Here is a 14861-nt window from a genome sequence, read left to right as displayed (position 1 = left end):
AAATAAAAATAAATGCGTTCCTTTTTATAATGAAACTGCAATTCTCAATTTTAATATTAAAAATGTATTAATAAAAAAATTATTTATATATTAAAAACTTTTTTTTTTTTAAAAAATATATCCATTTTTATCTTAAAATATATTCATTTTTCTGTTCAATTTTATAATGTTTGAGGTAAATATATATATAATAAATTATAGCAACTTTAAAAAATAGCGGTAACGAAAAAAAACAATTTTTTGTTTCATAGAATTTAGTATCATTTTAATTAGGCCATTTTTATCGATTCGTCTATTATTTTTGCAATTATTTTTGCAATTATTTTTTTGACCTCGATTTTATATTATATTTTATTTATATCTACTAGCTATTATGACGTTGTGTTCATGTATTATTCACAACTAATAACAAAAAAATTATGTCATGTTCATAATTTTTTTTTGTATTCCATTTTATTTTATGTTTTGTTCATATTTTTATATATTTATTGTATACATATTTATGTATACGCATATTTTTTTCCAAGTAATATATTTTGTATGATATGAAAGAATGTATTTCATTTTTTCTTTTTTATTTTTTTTACAAGCTTAATAATTTACTGTACTATTTCATAAAGGGCATCGAAATAATCTTATCAAAAAATGATGATAGATTATCTCATCCCTTTTTATGCATTACTTTCCGATTTTATAGTATTTATGTATATATAGTGTTTTATTTTTCGTTTTTTTAAATATTTTTATTATTCCTCTTTTTACCAAATAATTTTACAAAACATATTTTTTTTTTTTTTTTTTTTCATGAAATAAAGTATACAATAATGAAAATCACAAAAGTAACATTTGTTTTCAATTTTTTATAATACACAACATTAGTTATATTTAATTCAATAAACATATAATCGCTATTTGAGTTGTGTATGTGTGTATATGTAAATGCCTAACTATTTTTTTATTGTAATAGTCGTTTTGTTTGGTTGCTATTATATATAAGCACACACGTATTTGCCTATATATTTAACCCTAGTGAATATACATCATATGTTTTATTATATATACGTATCCAATAAATTCTTTAAAGATGAATAAGGTATTATTAAATATCTTTAGACAGACTAAAATATTTATAAACAAAATATATATTAGTCTGATATTTCTTCAAAGTTTGGTGTTTTACAACATACCAATAAAAAGTATCGATATAAAAGATATAAATATCGAGTTTGATTTTATTACTAAAATAATTAATTTTTTTCGGAAAAATAAAATAGATATAAATAATGTGAATACAAATAAACAAAAAAATAAAAATAATATACACATTAAGTCTATAAATATAATACTTGATTTTGAAGATTATGAAACATATAATTCATATTATAATATTTATCGCAAATTAATATCAGAGGAAAAGAAGAAATGGGGAATTGTCTATAATTTTTTTTATTATATTTTTATTTTTTTTTTAAAATTAATTATAAAAAATTATTACATAAATGTAGACAAAATTCAAGTCAAAATATTTTATAATTATAAACATAGACATAGTAAAATTTGTGATCATATAAAAGGGGTATCCAAAGGAAAGACGAAATATTATTTTATATTTCGAGATATATCTATTTTTACAAACAATAATAATATAGAAAAAAATTATGAATATAATAAGTTACAAAAATTTAGTGATACAGATAAAGGAAATAATTGTGAAAATTCAGATCCTCATAAATATTTACTTTTCTGCAAAGAATTTAATATAGTTAAAGAAAACAATAATGGAAAAAAAAATGAAAAGATAAAAAAAAAACTATTTTTTATAAAAAACATTTTTTACTATTTTCATCAAAATCAAATATTAATTCCGATCATATATATTAATTTAAAAGAATGTGAGTTTAAGGAAATTTTATTTTTATCACATAATACAAAAATTGATTATTATTTAAAAGATCTAATAAATGTTGCAAAGAAAAATAATTCTACAAAAAAAATAATAAATGATAGTAATGGAAACTATAAGGAGTATAAAAATAAATATGATTTTTTTTTTAATTTAACAATTTACATAAGAAAGACATTTATTAATATTAACCTGAAAGATCATATAATAAAAGGTGTAATTAATTCAACTCTTTTAAAAATTAAAATAAATGAATATTATGATATTAATTACAAAATTAGTGATATTTCCAAAAGATCAACTAATAATATTATGGAAGATAATCCAAATATAAAATATAATAGTACCGATTTTGAACTTTCATTTATGTCTTTTATTATTTATAGTGAAAATAATTTAATTTCATTAAATTTGAAAAACCAAAATAAAGAAAAAAAATATATAAATTTGTGTGAGACCTTATATAATAATAATTCTCAAAATAATTTATTATTAGATGAAGAACTTAATAAATATAATATAAATAATTCCAATTTGATATATTATAAATATAGAAAATTTCTTAACATGAAAAAAGAAAATGAAGAAAATATAAATGTTTTCAAAAAAAACTATAATAAATGTGATATAATTTTAACTAACATAATTTGTATATTTGAAGTTGTAGAATGTATAGATGTGTATAATTTGATTCAAAAAAGCTTTTTACAACGAACATATTTAATAGATCTAACAAAAGATAATCAAATTTCCTTATCAACATATATTATAAAATATACACCATTTATTTGTATTCAAAATATTTTTCTTTATATAAATAAAAATGTCGATAAATTTGATCTACTATATAGTAATGCAATTTTAACAAACCGAGAAGAAGAATTGAGATATTACAATAATACTGTAATAAATTTTAGAGAAGAAATAATAAAAATAAAAATTAAAGAAATATGTAATATTAATAAAAAGTATGCATCAATTAATATCAACGAAAGTAATGAAAATATTATAAAACAAAATCATAATAATGATGAAAATAATCAACGTTGTTTTTTTTTTTCTGAACAATACAATTATGAACAGAATGGAATAGCTAGTTCCGATTTTTTAGTGAAAGATATTATTGTTAAAAGTGGTTATTTAGAAAATAATATTTTATATGAATATAATTTAAATGATAAGATAAATATTGTTTTAAAAATAGAAAACAAAGAAAATGAATATGGAATTGTTACAATATATTTAAATAATTCTAAATGGTATTTATTACCTGAACATGTTAATTTTTTTTATTATATATACTCCATTTATTGCACCAACATGAAAAAATACACACACTTACTAAGAAATCCTATGAGAAAAAAATTAAAGCGAATAACAGAAAATAAAAACAACTTTCAATTTTTTGTAAATGTTATAGCAAGCAATTGTAATATAAACTTATTTTGCATATCTGAAGATTTTAAAGCAAATACTATAGGCACAAATGTAGGAACAAAACGGGTTATCCATACATGTAACAATGTTATAAATAATAAGCTAGTTACAGTGAAAAATGAAATGTGTTTAAAAAAAGAATTAAAACCTATTAAAATGTCATTTAATTTAAAATATATATTAAAAATAGAATCAGAAAAAGAGGAAATACGAAGATTTTTCTTTAAATATTACAATTATTTTTTTCTTGGTAATGTGAATATACGATTTAATTATTACAAAAATTTGTTAAAAAACGTATTAGAATTTAAAAAGGAGAGAGCAAGAAAAAAAAAAGACAAAAGCTATTTTTACATGAACTGTCAAGGTAAAATGGAAAATAATTATGACTTGTTAATAAAAATTATTAACAAAAATATTTATGTAAATATATTTAATAAAGCCAAAATAGTTTTTATAAATTGTATTATATATCAAATATATATAGCAACTCGAAGAATAATATATTTGCAGGATACTATTAATTTGAGAATGAAGGAATCTATAAAAAAATTTAAATTAATAAGAAAAAAAAGGAAAAATAATATTTATAATGTTTTATTAAAAAAGTTAAAATATACAATTAATCATATTGCTGATACAGAAAATAATTACACACTAGATAGTAGTTATAATTATAAACATAGAATATATAGAAACATAAAAAAATATTGTAATAGTTATGAAATATATAAAAATAATTTTTTAAATAAAATAAAATCTAAGTATAATAATTATAAATTACTAAAATATTTAATACAAATAAAAATTAAAAGTAAAATACATTTTATATCATTTTTTGACGATTTTTATATGAATGAATTAAAAAATTTAAATAATTATAATCTTCAAAAAAATCAATACATAATAGATTTGGATACAAATGTTTGCATTTATTATTTTGATTTATTATGTAAAAATAATGTGAGAACAAATAATTTTTTAAAATTGTACATCGATTTTTATAAGTTGCAATTAAATAAGTTTACAAGTTTTAATAAAATATATAATGTACTAGATTTTATGAAAAGGATAAAAAAAAGACATGAACAAGATAAAGAATTTTCTTTCTTTTCTACCAACCAATTATGTAAAATATTTTCACATCGAAATTTGGATCATATAATAAATGATGAAGAAAATAAGAGATATTTTACAATAATATCAGAAATAAAAAATTTTGATTTTTTTACCAAATTTTATAATTATGCTAAAAAGGGTGAAAAATATGATATTTTTTATAAACATAGAAAAAGCACAAATGAATTTAATACTAATACAAAAATATATGGAAATAAAATATATTTATTATATAAGACAAATGATTTTTTTACTTTTTTAAATAAATATTTTCTTAACGATTTTTTGAATTTATTTTCATCAAAGCATAGTTGTGAAATCAAAGTTGCAAATTTAAAAAAAAATTATTATACCCAAATCTACAATTTTAACGAAAACGAAGTAAAGGACGTATTTTCCCTTAGAGATAGCATCCTCTTGAAGCAGCAACAATTGGAATGTGATGCTGCTAATGCTAACAGTGTTGGCAATGCTGATAATGCTGACAGTGTTGGCAGTGGTTCTAATGCTGCCAATTATCACGTGGCTAAGTATGCCGGCTCTACAGATGAAGATCAAATGGACAATTTTAAAAATTACAAAATAAGACAAAAGAATATGAAGACACAAAATGGAATAAGCCTAAATAAATACAAACTAACATTTAATGACGTCACTTTATTTGCTCCTTCAATTCATAACAACAGAAATTTTATTATTGTACAAAATAGTGTACATATAAAAAATAAATTTGTTTTTAAAAAAAAAGAAAAAAAAAATAATAGAGATATGTATAATAAAAGAATTATACTTTATGACAAAATATTTGTTTATTTTTTAAATAATATATGTTTTTCACATCACAATAAAAATCCAATTTTAAAAAATATGAATATATTATTAATTTATTATAGAAATGTTATTTACATATCAAATATATTTGCTATGTTCATATATATTACTGGGAATGCATATATATCACCTGAAAAATATACACTTTTTCAAAATGTAATGATTGAAAATGTTCTAAACAACAATGTAGAATATTTTGAGAAAAGACAATACATAAAGGATCCAAGATATATTAAAAATAAATGTAAAAAAAATGAGACGATAGATAGTGAACAAAATTGCAAAAATGTTGAAAAATTGAAAAATGATGAAAAATTGAAAAATGTTGAAAAAGACAAGTTGAAAAAAAATCTTAAAATCGTTATACATTTGATAGATATACAAATATTTTTAGAGAGTGATAAATTGAATAGCAGAGTAAGTTACATTTTTACAAAATATTGTTTAATAAACATTTTTAGATATATAAATGACAATAATAAGATTATAACAAATATAAAATCAGTTATCCCTCTTATTTTAAACTATACTTACAAGTATCCATATGATGTAATTGTTTATTATAAAAAAATAAAAAATAAAAAAAGTTATTTAAAATATTTATTAAATATGAAAGATATAAAAAATGAAGAAAATGTCAGTACATTTAGTTCATTTATTAACACAAAAATTAGCAAATATAATAATTTGGTAATTTCAAAAAAAAATAAAATTGTTGATATTTTTTATTATAGGTATAAAAGTGACACTATTGGATGTAATATAGAAAATCATATATTTATTAAAATGAAAAAAATTTATATAATAACTGATATATTTCAGTTATTTAATTTTTATAATTTATATTTTGTTGATGATAAAAATTTGTTTATATATACTCTTGAGAAGTATCTTCAAAAGGAATGTTATTCTAATTATATAAAAAATAAAATAAAAAATAAAATAAAAACATGGACCGCATTTAGAAATACGCAAAACAGTTCTGATGACACTTTTATTGAAGAAGATAACACAGATTATTTTGTAAAAAAAAAAATAGATATTTTAAAAAAAACAGAAAAAATAAAAAGACCTAACAATTATCTTATTTACTTCTACGAAAACATGGTGAAGTTTTTAACACCAAATGATTTTAATTCCTATGATTATTTAGTACATACTAATAATATATACAAAATTAATTTATATGCTGAACATGCTCACTTATTTGTAAATTTATTGTTACATGAACATTTGCTGAAATATAAAAATGTGTACAATGTCGAACAATCAGCTAAAATTGAAAAATCAAACAAATTTTGTATCATTTACAAAGGGTGTGTAAATTTTCTACTACTGTTCAATTTGAGAAAAAGTCTATTTTTTGAGTTTTTTAAAAAAAAAAAACATATTATTTTCAACAATTATTTTTTTGATAAAATTATGAAAAACGACCTGACTTGTTCAGAAAATATATCCCAATTAGCTAGCTCCGAAAAAAAAACAAAATTGGCTTGTCCTTCAAAAAAATTGAATTTGTTATGTTCGTCTTTTTATCCAAACAACTACATAAGTGATGAATTAGAAGAAACAATATTTTTCAAATGGAAAATAAATAAAAAAAATAGTTTGCATTTATTAAATAATTCAAATTTTTACTGTATAAGCAAAAATATTAGTATAGATATGTGTGTAAAAAAAGAAAAGGTAATTTATTTTAGTAACAATATTAAAATAACAAAGTGTAATAATTTTTATTTTAATAATATTTTCTTGAACGATGTAGTGAATAAAAATATAGGATCGAGTCATGTTAGTGGAAATGATTTATTTGATATAAAAATAAACATGGATGGATCTCAAAAAAGGCAGACAAATATAGATATCCTTAAAAATGTGTTTAAAAATTATGATAGTTTATTTCCAATCAATAATGCAAATTATGCCATAGAAGAAATGATCAAAATGGAAAATGGAAGTGAAAATGGAAGTGAAAATAAAAATGGGAGTAAAAATACGAAGGAAGATATACCTTATAATGATGTAAAAAATGAAAAAACGTTTTCATCGCCGAAATACATAAATGTGAAGATAAAAAATTTCAAAATAAAAATAAGATTAAAAGATATAGTAGATATATTAAAAAAAATATATGAACTAAATTATTGTTTGAATTATTATGAAGAAATAAATTTAATTCTGTATAAGCAATGTGAAAAGGATATAATAAAAAATAGTTATATCTATAAATTAAAAAAAATAAAAAAAGAAAAAACATATTTAACAATGCTTTTTAATATAATAATAAATAATTTGAGTGTCGAGTTGTTTGAAACGGTGCATTATTATAGATATAAAGAATTTAAGAAAATAAAAATTGCTCAAATAAATATAAAAGGAAATTATAAATATATTTCTTCATATAATAAAAATGAGATAATAATAAAAAGACATGATTTAAATTGTATTTATGATTTGAATTTTTTTAAAAATAATATATTTGAAACTTTTGTAAAAAATGTCCAAATACATTTTGTTTGGATAAAGACAAAAGATGAAAATAATTTTTTTTCAATTTTTAAAAATAAACCTATCGATATATTTTTAAGTAAAAATATTTTCAGAAAAATTATGTATCTATATGAAGAAATTATAAATAATTGGTGTAACAATCATGAAATATTTAATAATATTAAAAAAATATATAATAATGGTAAGGAAAATGAAAATTTAAGATATAAAAAAAACAACATTCTCGATTTCTATAACGATAAATCAGTAATGATAAATAAAATACAAGAAAAAGCATTTTCGTATCAAAATAATGAAAACAAAAATAAAAGAGAAATATATTATTTAAAAAATGGAGAATATATTTTATTTTTACCAGAATACAAAAAATATGTAAAAAATAAAAATATATTATTATATAATGATTGCGGGTTTTATAATTTAATTTCAAATGTATGTATACACAATAATACAAATTTAGACATCATATTTTTACATAAATGTTATAAATATTATAAATATTTTTTATATGCAAAAAAAAAAACATATATAACATCATATGATCTTGAAAATGATTTATTTTTTTTATTTATTTTTTACAAAAAAAAATTATATATATCTCATTGTGTTTCAAAGGAGGTGTTAAAAGATAATGAGCCAAATACATATAACGTTTATTCAAATATTAACATTAGCAAAATTAAGAAAGAATGTATGTTTGGTGTCGACCCGAATGGCAATGTTAGAAATGGTAATGCTAGAAATGGTAATGCACCTCGTATCTTTAAAAAAATATTACACTTTAAAAATGTAGAATATCTGCAATTTGACAACGCAAGCATATATCAGCGGCCCGAAAAGGGAAAAAATAAAAATCGAAACAAAAATAAAGAAACATATAATGGCCCAAATGATGGCACAAATAATGACCCAAACAATGGCAAAAATAATGACCCAAACAAATGTGTGATTCCAATTCGAAATTTGTACGAAAATATTCGGAGAAAGCACATAAAAGTTATGTCAAATAATCATGGCGAAAACGAAAACATAAAAATAAATGAAAATGATGAAGATGATAAAAATTTGGTCTTAAACATTATTTTAATTAAAAATCGACAAAACACATATATATATATAGATAAAATTATAGCATTAAAGAATATGCTTCCTCTACAAATCTGTTATAACATTCAAGGAACTAAATATGTAATAAATAAATATAAAACTAAAGAAATATATTTCAAAAGTATAAATTTAAATAGCGATCATAATATTTTAGTAGGAAATAAGTTAAAAATTGTAAACAATGAAAAAAAAAAAAAAAAAAATTCAAAAGATTTAAGAGAAAATAGTAAAAATGAAGATAAAATAAAAGATGTGTTAAACAATTCTACATATTATATTAATGTAATAAAAAAAAATAATTTTATTATATTTACATGTCAAACTATAATATGCTTATACAGCTTTTCAAAACATTATATCGAAATAAATAAAAAAAAAATCAATTTTTTAAATAATTTTACAAAAGATATAATTACACCAAACATATATAACATAAAAGATATGAAATGTTTTATAAGTGTTTTTAACGAACCTTTTGAATATCTTATTTTTGAAAAAAAACAAATTAATAATGTTAATCAAAGAAACTGTAATGATATTTGTCTTATAGATACAATAGATAATAATAAATATTTATTTTTTTATATAATAAATTTATTAAGCATCCAAAATAATAAAAAAACAAATATGAGATGTGGATATTATAATAATGTTTTATCTATATATCCTAAATACATTATACAAAATAAATCAAAAGTAGATATATATATTTTTTCGATTTTTAATAAATTTGAAATTTATAAAATTGAGAGAAATTCAACTAAGGTTATTAATAGAATATTAGATAGTGGAAGTAAAAATAAGTTGCTCTTTTTTTTTAAGATTCAAAATTGTAATGGTGATAATTATTTGGATGTGTGTGGTCCAATAAACATAGAAAAAGAGGGGTCATATATTTTTTCTGTTAAAAAAAATAATTCGATATTAGTTAATTCGAATCAAAATAAAAATGTTCACAATTTTTGCAATTTGAAATTTATAATTCGTAAAAATGAAGCATGTAAATATTTTACTCACGCATTAAATAATTCGATTTTTATAAAAATAAGTGAGCATAAAACTGATGAAAAAAAACTAGAAAAATATATTAAATACATAAACGAAAATGATCATAATAATAATAATATAACAGATAAAATGCCTGGAAAAAGTAATGTCATGAACATATATAAATATATAGAAAAAAATGAAGAAATAAAAAAAATATATTTATATAATAATACTGGATATGGAGTAATAGTCGACATTATGCATTATATAGAGCTTATTTATATAATAAAAAATGAAATGAAAAATAATGAAATGAAAAATAATGAAATGAAAAATAATGAGATGAAAAATGATGAAATGAAAAAAAATAAAGATATCATAAAACTTGATGAAATTGAGCCAGATTGTTTTTCTTACCTTAACATTGAATTAGATAAAGAAGATGTAAAAAACCAGAATCCATTAATATATAATAATCTTGAAAAGGAGAATAATAATGATAACGAAATAGACAATAATAATATATTTGAAAAAATAACAAAAGATGATATAAACAATATATTAAATAATAAATATTTAATACATGAATATTTAAAAAAAAATAAACACAATTTTAGATACCTAAAAAAAAATAGTATTTTACTTTTTCCATTACGAAAAAATAAAAATATAAAAAATTGTTTTTTAATTTTATACCCATTTAAACAAACAAATAATATACACATTTGTAGAATATCATTAGAAAAAAAAATAAATATAGTCAAATTTGTTGAAAATAATAAATCGATATTTTTCAAATTTTACACTATTCAAAAAAAAAAAAAAATCTTAATCAAATTTTCACAATATTTCGACAATGTTATACAAATAAAAGGGAAAGTGAATTTGAATTTGTTGCCTATGCATCAGATAAGCGATAAGAAAAGTGAAAAAAATGAAAAAAGTGAAAAAAATGGCCAAAAAGAACGAAATGAACGAAATGAAGAAGGCGGAGAACATTGGAATATAGACGTTTACAACTCAGGCGATCTTAAAAAAGTGCAAGATGATTCTTTTAATTATATTTTAAATAAAAAAAAATATATTACATTATTTATGCGATCATTTAGCAAGAAGAGAGATATGTTGGTTAAAAAGGGTGAAAAATATTATAAATATTTCAAGCATCGCAAATATTTAAAACATCGCAAATATTTAAAACATCGCAAAGATTTAAAACATCGCAAATATTTAAAACATCGCAAATATTTAAAACATCGCAAATATTTAAAACATCGCAAATATTTAAAACAGTTTAATGATAAAACGAACAGATCTCATATTGTCCATAAAATAAGTAAGGATGTGACATTTTCTGAATATGTTAAAAAAAAAAAAATAATTTTTTCAGATCATAAAAATGAGGAAAGAAAAAAAGGTTCAAGTTTTTATATAATACTAAATAATGATATAAAAATAAATATATTTTCATCAGTTTTGATAAAAAATGTTGATATTTCCAAACTATATTATAGTGACAAAAGGGCAATATCACATCCGCATCCAAACTATATGCAATATAGAAGTGCCGATAAAGAAGATGAGAATAACGAAGATGATGAAGATGAAGATGGAGATGAAGATGAAGATGGAGATGAAGATGAGAATAATGAAGGCGATAATAACGAAGGCGAGAATAATGGCCTGTCTTATGACGAACAATTCAGTAAATATTTATTTAAAAAAAAAAAAAATGCACACATATATACTGTGTGTTTATCAAATTTATATATTTATTTTAAAAAAAGCAAAACTGATACTACTTCTTCTCAAAATAGGTTTTATTTAAATATAGATAATTTATCTATAGTCGATTTTTCAGCAAATATTGTAAAAAAAATTTTATTTAAAAGTTGTCAAAATGATATAATAGACAAAAAAGATAGCCAAAATATACATCTCAATATAAATGATCTTAAAAAAGATAATGTAAATAATATTTTCAAGAAAAATAAGTTTATAACATTTGATATAATATACAAAATGGGGTTCAATTCTTTGGTTATTCAAAATTTTGAGTTATTATTTTTTTGTCCATTACATATATACTTATCATTAATAACTATAGAAAATTTAAATTATTGTTATAAAAAATATTTAAAAAAAAAAAATAAAAATAAAAATAAAAATAAAAATAAAATAAAAAATATCACAGAAGAGAATCAGTTATCAGTTTGTTTTGGCAAAAGAAGTGACGATAATGATGATGATGGGAAGGAGAAATGGATTTGGAAATTTTGGAAATGTCAAAATAAATATACTAAAGAATCTTCAAAATTTAACATATATTCTAAAATTGTTTACAATGTTAATGATATAGGAAAAGAAAGAAAAATAAAAATATATAATTTAAAAATAAGTAATATAAATATGATCTTTTCATTTTCTAACAAAAATATATATAGCATAGAACGATATAAAAATGAAGATAATATATTTATAAGTAGATATAAAAATTTAAATGATAATTCAAATTGTTTTTTTTTTAATTTTAAACTAGCGTTTTTAAATCAAATAAAAAATGCAAATTTTGAAATAAATTCATTAGATTTAAAAAAAATAAAAGAAAAAAATATATTAGAATTTATAAATTATATATTAGATTATTATATAAAAGAATTATATAAAAATTTATTTTTTTATATGACAAAAATGAATATAATAAATAAATATATTTTCAACTATTCTAATTTATTTAATGAAATTATGGATAAAAAAAATATTTTTAATTTTGTAGATATATCATATGGTCTTAAATATATCACAAATGAGATTCATGAAAAAAGTAATGTGTGTTTAGAAAATATAAATATATTTTCAGAATCTATAAAATTTCAAAATAATTCAAAAAAAGAACTGTTGGTTAAAAATATTAGACAAAGAAATGAAGCATTAATTAGTCTGGATAAAGATAAAAACAATTTAGGAGAAAATTACAACAAAATAAATATATCACTAAAAAGGAAACGAAATAAAAGTGTGCAAAGTGGGAAAGAACATGTCTACAATAACGATGCTAATGATGATAATGACAATGATACCATTTTCACAAACTTTGAAAATATGACCGTTTTAAGTGACTCAAATTATTGTATATATAGAAAAAAAAAATCAAAAATAAATAAAATTAACAGTAAATTATTTTATTTTAACAATGATAAAAAGGTATTCATTTTTGATGACCATTTTAAAGAAATACATAAATTGGATAAAAAAAATAATATAATTTCAAATTCTAACAATTTTTACATTTTTAATAGTGCAATTAAAAATATAGGGAAAGATATAATGTCTAGTATTAATTATTATTTGTATGATAATGATGAAAATGATTTAAAAAAAAAAAAAAAAATTATTTTAGACTATTTTTGTGAAAAGGTACAAAATTTATCTCAAGACACCAAACGGGGCCCTTCCGACGAGGTATATCAAAAAAAAAACAAAAAAAAAAAAAAAAAAAAAAAAAAAAAAAAAAAAAAAAAAAAAAAAAAAAAAAAAAAAAAAAAAAACAAAAAAAAATAAAAAAACTACAACATTTTAACATAATTAATGGACATATAACTACCATAAAAATGGTATACTAGCATGGTTATAGTTTCATTTTGCATACGTTTGTATATTTTATTATTTTTATTATTTTTATTTTTTACATTTTTTACATTTTTTTAATTTTTTTTGCTGACAAACTTAGAGAAAGGTAAACGAAAGCGGATTTGGAGGGTTTACAACATTTACTACAATTTATAAAAAAAAAAAAATCAAGTATGACATTACTCCATTCAGAATTTGCAACACATCGGATTGTTCGTTAATGTAAGCGAAAAATAAAAGCGGCGAGGAGCGCATATATTGTATGTAGTGCTATGTATAGTGTGCGTATGTGCATGTGTAGTGGCATGTGTAGTGGCATGTGTAGTGTGCACGAGGCAACCCTTGTATTAGGACCCTTTCCACACTTGGTTTTTCAAATTAAATTTTTTTTATAGAAAGAGACTAATTATTGAAAATTATCTTAATGACAAAGAGGAGAATTTGGTAGTTATATTTTGTGATGAATATATAATAACTCTAAATGATGTAAATAGAACAATTATAAAAAAGAAGAATATAATTAAGATTGAGATTGTTTGTGATTATTTTAATTTAATTTTTGAAAAAGAGAAAAATATAATGGATAATATTAAAAATATAATTAAAAAAAATAATAATAATTTTTTAGGGTATTATTTTGATGTCTTATTTAAAAAAAAAATAAAAAATGAAAAAAAATTAATTTATAAAATAAAGAAAAATAAAATAAAAATTATGTATTTCTTATATTATATTTTTTATTTTATTTATAACTATGATAAGCGTCTTAAAAAAATGACAAAATCGTATTCCTTACATCAAGCAAATATAAAACCTACTATTATAATATTTGAAACCACAAAAAAAGTTTTCTTTTCTCTCTCATCAGTTATATATTTAAATATCTTTTATTTCAACCTTAGAGATTTTATTTTCAATTTCGTAAAACAGTCATACTAGCCAAGCATGTGCAAGAAGGCACACAAGCAGTAGAACACAACAAACGATAAACATAATATGTAAGCAGTGTTCTTATTTTGTTCTTATTTTGTTCTTATTTTGTTTTTATTTTGTTTTTATTTTGTTCTTTTTTTTGTTTTTATTTTATTTCTACGTTTGTTAATTAGAACGTTTTACTTTTCTATCAAAATTACAAAAAAATATAATTATAATAATGTAGATATTATATATGTGAATATATTTCCTTATTCCGCTTTTTATTTTCCACAATATATTTTCATAAGCCTCCATATAATTAAGTAAAACATTTTTTTGTGCATTTTATTTAGCATCTACTCATGCTGTTCACCATGCTGTTCACCATGCTGTTCACCATGCTGTTCACCATGCTGTT

The 14861-nt window shown here is 19.5% G+C and overlaps 1 protein-coding gene across 1 annotated transcript; it reads left to right on the top strand.

Moving 5' to 3' along the window:
- Window positions 1-1084: 1084 nt before the first annotated feature.
- Window positions 1085-14467, top strand: PY17X_1344200 (conserved Plasmodium protein, unknown function; the record flags this gene model as incomplete). Its single annotated transcript, XM_022957207.1, has 3 exons — window positions 1085-13360; window positions 13629-13750; window positions 13924-14467. 3 exons carry the CDS (start codon window positions 1085-1087, stop codon window positions 14465-14467), a joined length of 12942 nt encoding a protein of 4313 aa, XP_022813663.1.
- Between the last annotated feature and the right edge of the window lie 394 nt (window positions 14468-14861).

This window comes from Plasmodium yoelii, assembly GCF_900002385.2.
Source record: "Plasmodium yoelii strain 17X genome assembly, chromosome: 13".
NCBI classification, from domain to species: Eukaryota; Apicomplexa; class Aconoidasida; order Haemosporida; family Plasmodiidae; genus Plasmodium; species Plasmodium yoelii.
The sequence above is the reverse complement of the archived record's forward strand: the minus strand, read 5'-3'. Positions and strand labels throughout refer to the sequence as shown.